Below are 14,220 nucleotides of genomic sequence, written 5' to 3'. Positions count from 1 at the left end.
TCTGCCCTTATCAAAGGGAGTTCTGTTCCAAGACCTCCAATGGATGCCTGAAATATAGATGGTACTGAACGCTATTTATACTATGCACAGATTTGTTTTTCCTTCCTTATATTTCATGGATAGAAGATTTGTTCTTATCATAAATCTTAGCAACTTCAGGGTATGATTTTTCTTTCTTTCATTATGAAGTTGAGAATTTTTACCTTTTCACTTAAGGGAAGCACTTTATAGCTTCTCTTTGGCATATCAGAATTGCCAACATCACTACTCTTGTACTTTGGGACAATTACTAAATAAAAGAAAAGTTAATTGAACACAGTCACTGGGATACCACAACAGTTAGTTTGATAACCAGGGTGGCTCCCAAATGACTAACAGGTAGGGAGCATAGACACTGTGGATACGTTTTACAAAGGGATTAGGCCCTGAGCAAGATGGAGCAGGACTGCACCAAGTTTCATCATGCTAGTCAGGACAACTCACAATTTAAAGTTTATGAATTTTTTATATTTTGAGTTTTGCATTTAATATTTTAATTAAGTTATAATTTAAATAATATAAATTTATTAAGTAAAATTATTAAATAATACAATATTAAAAATTTAATTTTATTAATGCCCATGGGTTGACCATGGGTAACTGAAACTGTAGAAAGTGAAAACTTGGATAAAGGGAAAAGGACTACTGTATTTCTTCATTTTTTGTCCCTATTTAGTATGGAGTAGTAATTATTAAAGTACCAAAGAATTATATAGTTGTTTCTTTGCCTAGAAATTTTTGTGGCTACAGAAATATAGTTAAGACATCTAAGGTGACATTTATATTTGTGTGGAATTTTGTTCTAACATGTAAGAATGTTAAGCATTTTCCTCTTTAAAATTATTAGGGACTTCAGTGAACGTAATGTCAGCTGCCTTCATCCATTTTGTCGCAGTGATCTCACTTAAATGTGGAATCCAAAACAGTCAAACTCATAGAAGTAGAGAGTAGAATGGTGATTACCAGAAGCTAAGGTAGATGGAGAAAGGAGAAACATTGGCCAGTGGGTGCAAAGTTACAGTTAGGAGGAATAATTTGTTTTATTGCACAGCAAGGTGATTATAGTTCATAATAATGTATATTTCAAAATAGCTGAGTATTATAAATGTTTTCACCAGAAATAAGTGATAAGGGCCTGGTGCAATGGCTCATGCCTGTAATCCCAGCACTCTGGGAGGCTGAAGTGGGTGGATCACTTGATGCCAGAAGTTCAAGACCAGCCTGGCCAACATGGCAAAACCCCGTCTCTACTAAAAATACAACAATTAGCTGAGCATGGTGGTGTTCACCTGTAATCCCAGCTACTCAGGAGGCTGAGGCACAAGAATTACTTGAACCTTGGAGGCGGAGGTTGCAGTGAGCTGAGATCACACCACTGCACTCCAGCCTAGGTGACAGAGCGAGACTGTGTCTCAAAAAAAAAAAAAAAAAAAAAAAGATGAGTATTTGAAGTAATCTGTATAGGCCGTTCTTTGCATTGCTATAAAGAGATACCTGAGATTGGGTAATTTATAAGAAAAAGAGGTTTAATTGCCTCACAGGTTCTACAGGCTGTACAAGCATGGCACCAACATCTGCTCAGCTTCTCATGAGGCCCTCAGGGAACTACTCGTGGCTGAAGGCAAAGTGGAAGCAGGCACATCACATGATAGGAGCAGGAGCAAGAGAGAGAGGGGGCAGGTCCCATACTCTTAACCAGATCTCATTGGTGCTAAACCATTCATGAGAAATCCAGTCCCATGATCCAGTCACCTCCCAACAGGCCCCACCTCCAACACTGGAGATTATATTTCAACATGAGATTTGGAGGGGACATCGAAAATATATCAGACGGACATGCTAATTACTGTAATTTGATCTTCCATAATATATACATGTATTGAAATAAAAATATCACTTTGAACCTTATACATATGTATAATTATTATTTGTCAATTAAAAATAAAACCAAAAAAAATTTTAAGGGACTCTTTTACTGCACCATATAGGCTAATTTTTTTCCTCTCTCTAACATTTCTAATTTAAGATATGCCCAGTTTTCTCTTTTTGGCCAGGATATAGAAATCAATTTTTTTTTTTTTTTTTTTTTGAGACGGAGTCTCACTCTGTCACCCAGGCTGGAGTGCTGTGGCCGGATCTCAGCTCACTGCAAGCTCCGCCTCCCGGATTCACGCCATTCTCCTGCCTCAGCCTCCCGAGTAGCTGGGACTACAGGCGCCCACCACCTCGCCCGGCTAGTTTTTTGTATTTTTAGTAGAGACGGGGTTTCACCGTGTTAGCCAGGATGGTCTCGATCTCCTGACCTCGTGATCCACCCGTCTCGGCCTCCCAAAGTGCTGGGATTACAGGCTTGAGCCACCGCACCCGGCCTAGAAATCACTTTAAACTCCACCTTTAATTGCCCATTTTTAACATGCAGGAGAAGGCTACCGCCCCTCCCAGTCTCTAATCATACTGATATAATCTATCCAGTGTGGGAAACATTTTACTTTTAAAAGGTTTTTTTGTTGTTGTTTTTTGAGATGAAGTCTGGAGTGCAGTGGCAGGATCTCGGCTCACTGCAACCTCTGCCTCCTTGGTTCAAGTGATTCTCCTGTCTCAGCCTCCCAAGTAGCTGTGCTTACAGGCACTTGCCTCCACGCCCAGCTAATTGTTGTATTTTTAGTAGAGACAGGGTTTCACCATGTTGGCCAGGCTGGTTTTCAATTCCAGACCTTAGGTGATCTGCCCACATTGGCCTCCCAAAGTGCTGGGATTATAGGCTTGAGCCACTGTGCCCTGCCTAAAGTTTATACTTTGATTACAAGAATCATTATAAAATAACACTTAGCTTCAAAATGTATAATCTCTAATAAAAGACCATATTCAAATCCACCAATAAGGAATAAACTTAAGTGTCGTCTGTGTGCTTCAGAATCTTAACTATTGAAATAGTAGCCATATACCAGAAATAAGTATAGCTTAAATTCTGAGTATTTGTGTATCTCAGACTTGAGTATGGAATGACTAATGGCAAAAACCGCAATTACTTTTGTACCAACCTAGTATGTGGAAGTTCTAATTTTATCAACTGCATCAAGCTAGCAGTGTGGAAAATACTGTGTAAAACTTACTTACTGAGGTATGTTTTAAGTGACTGAGTGTTTTTTTTTTTTAAAAAAACCAAACAACTGTAGATAAATGTAGAAATCTGATATTTTTACATGACTTCTGGTTAGCCTACTTAACTCAAAACTTGTCTGATACTGACTTTTAAGTCATTTATAATTGGATCAAAGTGTGAAATTATTATAATGCCACTGCAATTTAGAGTTGCTGAAAATGCCCTCCATTTTACATTTCTGTTTTTGTTAAAATTCTACTCTACATATCTATTACTCTAAGTTTTACCATATTACAGAAAATGTCTATTTCAAGGCTCAGAAATAGTGTTTGTTGGCCTGGGTGTGGTGGCTCACGCCTGTAATCCCAGCACTTTGGGAGGCTGAGGTGAGCGGATCACAAGGTCGGGAGATTGAGACCATCCTGTGAATGGTGAAACCCCATAACTACTAAAAATACAAAAAATTAGCCAGGCGTGGTGGTGGGCGCCTGTAGTCCCAGCTACTTAGGAGGCTGAGGCAGGAGAATGGCGTGAAGCCAGAAGGTGGAGCTTGCAGTGAGCCGAGATCACGCCACTGCACTCTAGCCTAGGCGACTGAGCGAGACTCCATCTCAAAAAAAAAAAAAAAAATTAGTGTTTGTTGTCAAGTTATTCGTACCATTTCAGTTGATATACCAGTAACCCACAAATCAATAAATCTAGTAAGGGTTGTTCTCATTTAGCAATTTTGCTGACTCCATTTCAGTAAAAGGCAGTCTGGGCAATCAAGCTGATGTGGCATGTTCTGAGATATTTCAAATATAACCCAAATGAGAGAGATGTGAGAGAAATGGTATGTGTTGTTTTAGAACTTTATTTTGGAGATTCTGGCATTTTTTTCTAATGCATGTGTAGACAGACATCATATGCCTTAGTTTAGTTCATATAGGGTAATATCACGGAATTTAATAAAAGAGGCTGTTTGTAAAATGTTAATCCAAATACTGTTTGTGAAACTAGCAGGGGAAAAGCTTTTTATTTTTATTTTTGAATGTGATCTTGCTTTGTTGCACAGGCTGGAGTATAGTAGTGTGATCTCAGCTCACTGCCACCTGTGCCTCCCGAGTTCAAGCAGTCCACCCACTTCAGCCTCCCAAGTAGCTGGGACTACAGGTGCATGCCACTTCACCCAGCTAATTTTTGTGTTTTATGTAGAGACAGAGTTTCGCCATGTTGCCTAGGCTGGTTTTGACCTTCTGGGCTCAAGTGATCCACTCCCCTCGGGCTCCCAAAGTGCTAGGATTACAGGTATGAGCCACTGGGCCCAGCTGGGAAAAGTTCTGTATGAATCATTATCACTCACATTTAATAACGTATACTTTGAGTGAGTATACATAAGCTTAATATTCTTTCTACTTTATTTAAATAGCCATCTAAATAAATAGGGGATCTGTTTTACATGTTTGGTACAAAAGTACAGATTAGTGGCTATCTGCTTAATCAAAAGTACAGATTAGTGGCTATCTGCTTAATCAAAAGTACAGATTAGTGGCTATCTGCTTAATGACAGGCAGATAAGAAACTCTTTAAAGTCTGCTTGCCAGGTTTTGTTGTTGTCCTGCTGTAAGAACAGCTGATGCTCAGGGATGGTTAAAGTGTCTTTGTATCAACTGTCAAGGCATGACTTCCCCAGCACTAAGCCTGTTTGTGGGGTCAAGCCCACATACGTAGTCACTCGAATATCTTGTCACCTGGTTTTTTCCTGCAGCTGATTATTTCCCAAGTGGTCGAATATCTTGTCACCTGGTTATTTCCTGCAGCTGATTATTTCCCAAGTGGTACTTTTTTGTAACTGTAGATTACCAAGGAAGTTATTTCCCTAAGTTGTCAGTATATATTTATTGCATACTAGGCGAACTGGGGTTTCGGGGGAGAAAGAAAGGAATTGCTGGTGGAGGGTCTCTATCTGCCAGACACTTACATTTTACTTAGTATATAAGATATATACATGAAAAATTGGGACAAAAATTATATTTAAGTAATATAGGCTTCTGTAATGGGAATTTATTAACTTGGAATAATTAAGGCAGACTTACTCAAATTCCATGCAAAAAATTCAATTAAGATTTTTCCTTGTCCCAGTTAGTTGTATGTTTGTTTTAGCTATCAAATTGAAATTGAAAGCCTATTTGGAAGGGACTGTGCTAATTTTACTCACTTATGTCATTTTATCTCCACAACAACCCAATAAAATAGGCACTGTTATTCCATTTTAGAGATAAGTAGACACTGATAGAAGTTAAACCCATAGTCTCCTAGCTGCTGAGTAGCCTGTCTGCTTGGAAATTTGATCTGATCCCTCCTCTTAAATCATCTGGTTCCCCACATTGCTAGTCTTTTATCACATCGTGCAGTCAGTATTTTCTCTTTTACTCTGGAATTGGTTATCTTATAAAGGTATTCTTTTACTTTAACTGGATGAGAACTTCTTTAATTGTAGGATTTCTCTTGGCAACTTAATGATTAATTAGGAAAAAGTTAACTTTTTTTTTTTTTTTTTTTTTTGAGACGAAGTCTTGCTCTGTCGCCCGGGCTGGAGTGCAGTGGCCGGACCTCAGCTCACTGCAAGCTCCGCCTCCTGGGTTTACGCCATTCTCCTGCCTCAGCCTCCTAAGTAGCTGGGACTACAGGCGCCCGCCACCTCGCCCGGCTAGTTTTTTGTATTTTTAGTAGAGACGGGGTTTCACCATGTTAGCCAGGATGGTCTCGATCTCGTGACCTCGTGATCCACCCGTCTCGGCCTCCCAAAGTGCTGGGATTACAGGCTTGAGCCACCGCGCCCGGCCAAAGTTAACAATTTTTAAAGACATCATTTGATTTTGACCTGTTTTATTAAAGTGAAACTGCAGAAGTATTTGGAGAACCTAGACTGTCAAAAGATTGAACAGAGAAATGACTGCCTAGTTATTTGCAAGGTAACGATTTTTCTACCCCAATGGTTAATGTTAACTTTCAGCAATCTTTTTTTTAGTAGCTTAGAATCAGTACAATATTAAAATGTACTTTTTCACTTTTCATTTTTAGCTGTATATATAGTCTTTAAAAATAGGAACTGATTACTATATGCATATGGTGAGTTGTAAGTTTTAGAAAAAATGATGGCATAAAAAAGACAAAGGGAGATATATAAAGACTGTAAGGCCGGGTGCAGTGGCTCACACTTGTAATCCCAGCACTTTGGGAGGCCGAGGTGGGTGGATCACCTGAGGTCAGGAGTTTGAGACCAACGTGACCACCATGGAGAAACCCCGTCTCTACTAAAAATACAAAATTAGCCGGACGTGGTGGCACATGCCTGTAATCCCAGCTACTCAGGAGGCTGAGGCAGGAGAATCGCTTGAACCCAGAAGGCAGAGGTTGCAGTGAGCCAAGATCGCACCATTGCACTCCAGCCTGGGCAACAAGAGCGAAACTCAAAAAAAAAAAAAAGAATATAATGGTGGTACTTTTTAATGCCCCTTGACTTTCAAAGGGATTTAAGCTGACTGGGTGATGAATGATGCCCCCAGCCTTGTCCATTTTCTGAGCTTTAAAAATACTTCTTTATTAAAAACATCATTTTTAAAAAGTGATTGATTTGGACTGAAAAATCAGATGTAGACTCCTGTTTTGTTTGACCAGCAATATGTGAATTTTTTAAAACAGTAATTGCTTCAAGTTAGTCTTTTAAAAATTAGATATTCTCGGCCGGGCGCGGTGGCTCAAGCCTGTAATCCCAGCACTTTGGGAGGCCGAGATGGGCGGATCACGAGGTCAGGAGATCGAGACCATCCTGGCTAACACAGTGAAACCCCGTCTGTACTAAAAAAATACAAAAAACTAGCCGGGCGTGGTGGCGGGCGCCTGTAGTCCCAGCTACTCGGGAGGCTGAGGCAGGAGAATGGCGTAAACCCGGGAGGCGGAGCTTGCAGTGAGCTGAGATCCGGCCACTGCACTTCAGCCTGGGCGACAGAGCGAGACTCCATCTCAAAAAAAAAAAAAAAAAAAAATTAGATATTCTCGGCCGGGTGTGGTGGCTCACGCCTGTAATCCCAGCACTTTGGGAGGCCGAGGCAGGTGGATCATGAGGTCAGGAGATCGAGACCATCCTGGCAAACACGGTGAAACCCCGTCTCTATTAAAAAAAATACAAAAAATTAAATTAGCCTGGTGTGGTGGCGGGCGCCTGTAGTCCCAGGTACTCGGGAGGCTGAGGCAGAAGAATGGCATGAACCTGGGAGGCGGAGCTTGCAGTGAGCCGGGATCGCGCCACTGCACTCTAGCCTGGGCGACAGAGCAAGACTCCGTCTCAAAAAAAAAATTAGATGTTCTCTATCAACTATTTTATATAATCAGTAATTGTGTACATACATACTCAAACTGATACGTAATTATTTTTACTTTACAGGAGCCACCTAGAACAGTATCAGGCAGATATAAAAGGTAAGAATCCTTATGACTTAAACATACTGTAGGCATGAATGTAATGTCTGTCTGACGTTGACTTAACTAGAACTGTTTAAAGTAGCTTTTTGAAAAGTAACGAACCTTACTTACTATTGTGCTCTTAAAAATAAATTACATTGTAAGCAGGAGTATAATGTCTGCCTGACCATGGCTTACTCTGACATGCCACAGTCTTTGAAAACTCACCATGAATTTGCATGGGTTGATGAACTTTGCAAAATAAATGCCTTGAATTGCTATTTCTCACGTATTTAAACATTGGAAATAAAAGTAGACCCATCTGTATTAGTTGGCTCGGAGTGCCATAACAAAATACCATATACTGATGGCTTAAACAACAGAAATTTATTTTCTCATATTTCTGGAGGCCACATGCCCACCATTGTCAGGTTCTGGTGAGGACTCTCTTCCTGCCTTATAGGTAGCCACTTTCTCACTGTGTCCTCACACGGCAGAGAGAAAGAGAAAGAGAAAGGGAGGAAGAGGGAGGAAGAGGGAAAGTAAGCTTTCTGAGGTCCCCTCTTTATAAAGGAACTAATCCCGTCATGAGGGTCTCATGCTTGTGACTTCATTTAAACCCAATTATGTCCTAAGGGCTCCATCTCATTGAAGGTTATGGCTTCAACATATGAATTTTGGGAGGACACAGATCGCATTGCATCACCTGTACACAATGAGTAACACTTCTACCAGAGAATGTGTTTGTGCGTGTTTATGTATAGGAAGAAAATCAGAATTGGGTACAAGTGGAGGTGTCTAGGATATTCACTTCCTTCTTCCCTGTTGAGTCCATAAATGTTGCAGAAGCATGTGGTCATACTTGTGCTAATAATCCTAGAATGATGAATCTTATTGAGTACTTGCTGTGTCCAAAGTGCTTTACATAGGGTTCTTTCAATTCTCATGATTATCTTATAAGGCAGGAATAATATTTATTTCCGTTTTATAGATGAGAGACGTGAGGTTAAATAAGTAGAATAATTTTTCTGGGGTTAAAAACCTAGTCAGCAGTAAAATCGATCTGAACTCTGGCAACCTGACTCTGGAGCCCATATTTTTATTAACTATGTAAGACCACCTGCCTAGATTTATACATGTAAAACCCTTATTTTCATCTATTTGTATGTTGGAGTTTAAAATAATTAGGCTATAAATAAAACATTCGTTAACCAATACTCTATTTTTACACTGTTACATAAAAATAAAATTTAATTTTTGTCATGAGCTACAGTATTTATTAGCAATAGAAAGAGATGAGAAGGTCAAGATAGTCAGCAAGAGTGAGTAAGTCTGAAATAGTTTCTGGCACGTGGGAAAACAATCAGTACGTTTACTACTGTTACTGCTTTTATTTTCATTTCTGGGTAATTTTGATGTAGGTATAATAAAACCTGTTTTTGTTTGCCCCCCCCCCCTGTTTTTTTGGAGATGGAGTCTTGCTCTGTTGCCCAGGCTGGAGTGCAGTGGCACAATCTTGGCTCACTGCAAGCTCTGCCTCCTGGGTTCACGCCATTATCCTGCCTCAGCCTTCTGAGTAGCTAGGACTACAGGTGCCTGCCACCACCCTGGCTAATTTTTTGTATTTTTAGTAGAGATTTCACCATGTTAGCCGGGATGGTCTCGATCTCTTGACCTTGTGATCTGCCCGCCTCGGCCTCCCAAAGTGCTGGGATTACAGGCGTAAGCCACCACACCCCGGCCCTTTTGTTTACCATTAATAGTTTAAACTGGAAAAAAATCCTTTTTCTTTTTCTAGAAATAATTATGAAATAGCCTTGATGTGGCCTGTTCCCATACCACATTCTCATTGGTTTTTGGTTGGAGACTAAAGATAAACTGTGGCAACTTAACAAGTTTGTTGTATTGATCTTACACATTTAGTTCTTATCAAATAATAGTCTTAAATTACGAATGACACTTTTCAAATTTGTGTTCTTTAATTTGAATCAAGAGGGGAATAATTTTATAAATCCTATCAAAAGCTTTATTTACATGTCATTGTGTTAAATCAGAAGGCAAACTTATTCTTGTATACATTTTTGTGAAACTTTTGAGACCCTTACTTGTGACATGTCCATGTGTTTGTTTTTTTCATACTTGTATTCTCATAGCCTAGAGCATGTAGTTTGTTACTTTTCAGCTTTCAAAGATTTGCCCCTGTTTAATACTGTTATAAATATCTTAAAACTTCTCATCATTTTTTATTGGTTTGGAGCTCCCATTTCAGTGCCAGTCTAAAAAGAAAAAAAAAAAAAAGACTTAAAAAGCCACAAAACCTAGAGTCTATATATGAAATTATCTCTTATCTAGTAGAAATGTGTTACATTTTATATCAACAGTTCGTTATTTTCATTAATCTGTCAGCAAGTTATAGCAATGACTAGAGAATAGATGTTTCTTAGTGAAGGTGTCTGCTGACTAATGGGAATGAAGAAAAGGGAGAATAGAGTAAAAGAAATTTGGCAATTTCATGTAAGAAAATATTTCCAGTAAATCTAGTAGCTTAGTTTTTATATATATAACTGAAAATAGAAAATATTTTAAGTAAACCAAATAACATGAGAAATTATATATAATATATAAATTATATATTGTATATATAAAAATAAATATAAAATATATAAGATTTACATATAAATAGATATAAGATTTATATATAAACCTATAAATTTTATATAACTAGAAATAACTCTTAAAGTCATTAGGAGGTTCAAACACCCAGAAGATTCATTTGAGTGTATGCTCTTATAAGGTATGGATTAAATACTTAATTTTTCTCACAAATAAGAATGTACACTTTTAGCCTTGAGTCTGTTACATGCTCAGTCTAATTATGCTGTTTTTTAAACTTGAATTGACTTATGTAGAATGTGTCTTACATATTCCCAGTTTTCCTTATAAAAATGTGTTTAACTGTAGGGAACTATTTGGAGGTGAGGGTTATGTAATTTCTGAAACTCAAGATTTAGTAAAGATGGATCGGTGTTACGAATTTGTGGGGGTTTTTTTTTTCAATGTGTAATTTTCTTTTTCTTTTCTTTTTTTTAATTTTTGGTAGAGACAGGATCTCTCCATGTTTCCCAGGGTGATCTCAAACTCAGGTGATCCTCCCAACTCTGCCTCCCAGAGTACTCAGATTAGAGGCATGAGCCACTGTGCCTAGCCTCAGTGTGTAATTTTCTTAACAAAATTTTTATTTGGAAAGTAAATTTATAGTACATTGGTTAAAAACTTTTAAAAAAGAAAAGAGAAGGCAAGACAGTCTTAAGGACTTATAAAGGGCAGGATTAGCCAGGGTATGCAACTTACTATTCATAAATAACAGGTGAAGTTAGTGTAGTGGCTCATACCTATAATCCCAGCAACTCAGAAGACTAAGGTGGGAGGATTACTTGAGGGCCAGAAATTTGAGACCAGCTTGGGCAACATAGCAAGACAACATCTCTTAAAAAAGTAGAAAGCAAAAGAAAAAAATTAGTTGGTTGCTTGTAGTAAGCACTTGTAGTCCTAGCTACAGTGGAGGCTGAGGTGTGAGATGGGAAGCTCACTTGAGCCCCAGAGTCTTCCATGATTGGTGCCACCTCACTCCAGCTTGGGAGACAGTGAGATCCCAACTCTAAATGAAACAAACAACAGGGGAAACAAGACAGTGGTTTACCATTCAGTTAGTTATTAACTGGCTCTTGTTTTCACAAATATGCTTAATTCAGTATTATTTTATTAAGCAACATTTATGCAAAGTAATAAGTGCTTCTCAGCACTTCTCTTCCTACCCGCTCCCCTCCAAGCAACCTTAATAGGTTTAGTAGTTTGTAAAGCACTTTCACATACATTACCTAATAGCCTCATCAGGTGACAGCCAGGGCAGGCATGTCTTTCACAGATGAGGAAAAAGACTTTGTTTACTTCAGTGAACTATTTTACCACATTCCCTCTGAGCAGAAAGAGGAAATATTACTAGTTTTTGTTTTTATAAACAGCATAGACACATCAAGATATGAATGTCAGAAAATATTAACCTTATCTTAGCCAAAATTTTGATGTTAAGCCCTATTTCATATCTGCAGTGTTTCACAGTATTATTATAGTTTTATCATTCATGTAGCTTCATCAGGACTTTTCTTTCCTTAATACTTTTTGCAACTACTGCATATGATCAATATAGAAACATTATACAACTTAAACATTGTTTTCTCCATTTAAAAAGTAATGCATTCTCACTAGAAGATTTAAGAAATAGAGAAAGTTAGGATTAGAAAATCTTAACAAATCTAAGTCAAGCACTGTTAACCTTGCTTTTACTTTTTACTTCCAGTTTGTTTTTTTAGGCTTTTTGTATGTATAACCGTGAGCATAATGGATGTACACTTTTACATTCTGGTTTACTCCTCACCTAATGTAACATGAGTATCTTCACTTTTTAGTTCTCTAAATAATGGCTAGTATCAACTGAGTGATTTCTGCTTTTTAAATGAAGTATAGCATAAATATACCAGAAATCCTCACTATCACTGCTGTGGTGACCCATAATTTCTGTCTACTTTACTTGGATAAAAGATGACTATGATTCTTTTTCTTCGGGGTCAGAATTTTCTTGCAAAGTCAATTCTGTTATAATGCTTGCTTTGGAAATGCAAATTGGTCCTAATTGGTACATTAGGGAACAATTTGACCCTACCTCAAATTTCACCTTTGCTTATACACAGTTTTGTTCACCAGAAATGCTAGGTAAATGCTGAAAACCTTACCCAGCTCAACTGAATACACAAAAGGCTCTCAGTCATTCTTGGCAAACATCTACCAGGTACCTGAGTATGAGCTACAGCTTTGCTTTTGAAGCAGGAAAGTTTCCCTGGCCCCTTTGCAGGCAGGAACTGGAGTGCACAGGTACTGGACCTAACCAGGCGCTTTGGTGGGGCAGGGGCAAATTCCACTCACTCAAACCCACTGCATTCTACTCCTTGTGGGAGCGGGGAGTACAGGTGAGCAGGTGCAAGAGCTGGGGTGAGTGCTTTTGGACGCTGGCAGGAATGAATTCTGTACTGTCCCCATGGCAGTATCTAGGGGGATGCCTACTACCCCTGAAGTCCCAGAAGGAGTGTTACAGTTAGTGCTCTTTTAGCTTTTCTGTCCATGGACAGCTTAAGTGTAAAACAGTTCAGTGGGCCCTCTGCCTTTTCTTGTGAGGCATTTGCTCTCTGCCAGCAAGAGCATAGGGTCAGTATGACAGCCTTTAGCATGTGCACCCTTCAGTGTCGAGGAAAAATCAGGTCACATGAACGAATTGAAGGGTGGTGAATATGGAGGATTATGTTGCCAATGAAAGGGGAGCTGGAAGGGGGGATGGAGGGGAAGAGAATCTTTCCCTGGAGCAACACTATCAAGCCATTACTCTGAAGTCAAATGGCTTTTCCTCTTCTCTTCCTCTCCTCTCTCTGGTGGCAGAGCCTGAGGTTTTAATGGGCCCAGAATGGGGAGCAGAACAGGCCATGGGTGGTTTTGGAAAAGGCAACATTCAAGCAGGGCAACAGGAATGCATGTTCTCATTTTGGGCCACAGTTCAAGGGTTGAGGGTGGGACCCTCACCAGGACCGTCCTCTTCTGCCCAGAATGTTCCTGCCTCCTGTCCCTATCACTTCCACATGTGATGTTACAACTACCAGTCTAATTTCAGATATCTTCTTTCTCACATTTCATATTAACCCATAAGCTGCAACCCTTCTGCTGCCAACCAGCTTCTATAAGGAAACTTCACTGCTTTTTCAAGATAAAATGCCGTATTTATGTATTTCTTAGCTGTTTAACCTGTAAAACTGTACTACCACTTTATATTAGGCTACTATCTTTTATAATGTGTCACTGATGAAGTTTTAGAACATTGTCCCCCAACCCCATTTTCTGTATAATTCCCCCCACCATTTTTTTTTTTTTTTTTTTTTTTGAGGTGGAGTCTCACTCTGTCACCCAGGCTGGAGTGCAGTGGCATGATCTTGGCTCATTGCAACTTCTGCCTCCTGGGCTCAAACAACCTTTACCTCCTGAGCTCAAGTGATTCTCCTGCCACAGCCTCCCAAGTAGCTGGGATTATAGGCATCTGCCACCATGGTTGGCTAATTTTTGTATTTTTAGTAGAGATGGGTTTTTGCCATGTTGGCCAGGCTGGTCTCAAATTCCTGACCTCAAGTGATTCACCCACCTCAGCCTCCCAAAGTGCTGGGATTACAGGTGTGAACCACCATGCCTGGCTCCTCATGTTTTTATTGAGTGATTTTTGCATAATACAGTGATTTTAGAAACACTTATGTTGTATTATAGCAGAACTAACTCTGGGTAGATGATTCCATAAACTAAATATTTGCTGCTGTTTAAGTAAGACTTCTACATAACATAAATCCATTTAATTTGAGACACTGTGAAGTACTTTAAGCCAGGGGTCCCCACCCCTCCGGGTGTGGACTGCTTACCTGTCTGTGGCCTGTTAGGAACCAGTCCACACAGCAGGAGGTGAGCAGTGGGTGAGCATTACTGCCTGAACTTTGCCTCTTGCCAGATCAGCAACAGCATTAGATTCTCATAGGAGCACGTACCCTGTT

The 14,220-nt window shown here is 39.3% G+C and overlaps 1 protein-coding gene across 2 annotated transcripts in view; it reads left to right on the top strand.

Annotated features, from left to right (window-relative positions):
• The window catches only part of PAWR (pro-apoptotic WT1 regulator), a 91,859-nt gene that overhangs the window by 55,976 nt on the left and 21,663 nt on the right, over window positions 1-14,220 (top strand). For both annotated transcript variants that reach the window (XM_030939993.1, XM_030939994.1), the window contains exon 4: window positions 7,569-7,603. In XM_030939993.1, coding sequence (XP_030795853.1) covers window positions 7,569-7,603 — 35 coding nt within the window. The remainder of the gene's footprint in view (window positions 1-7,568; window positions 7,604-14,220) is intronic.

This window comes from Rhinopithecus roxellana, chromosome 10, assembly GCF_007565055.1.
Source record: "Rhinopithecus roxellana isolate Shanxi Qingling chromosome 10, ASM756505v1, whole genome shotgun sequence".
Classification (NCBI taxonomy): domain Eukaryota; kingdom Metazoa; phylum Chordata; class Mammalia; order Primates; family Cercopithecidae; genus Rhinopithecus; species Rhinopithecus roxellana.
Note: the sequence above shows the minus strand (reverse complement) of the source record. Positions and strands in the feature narration are given on the sequence as shown.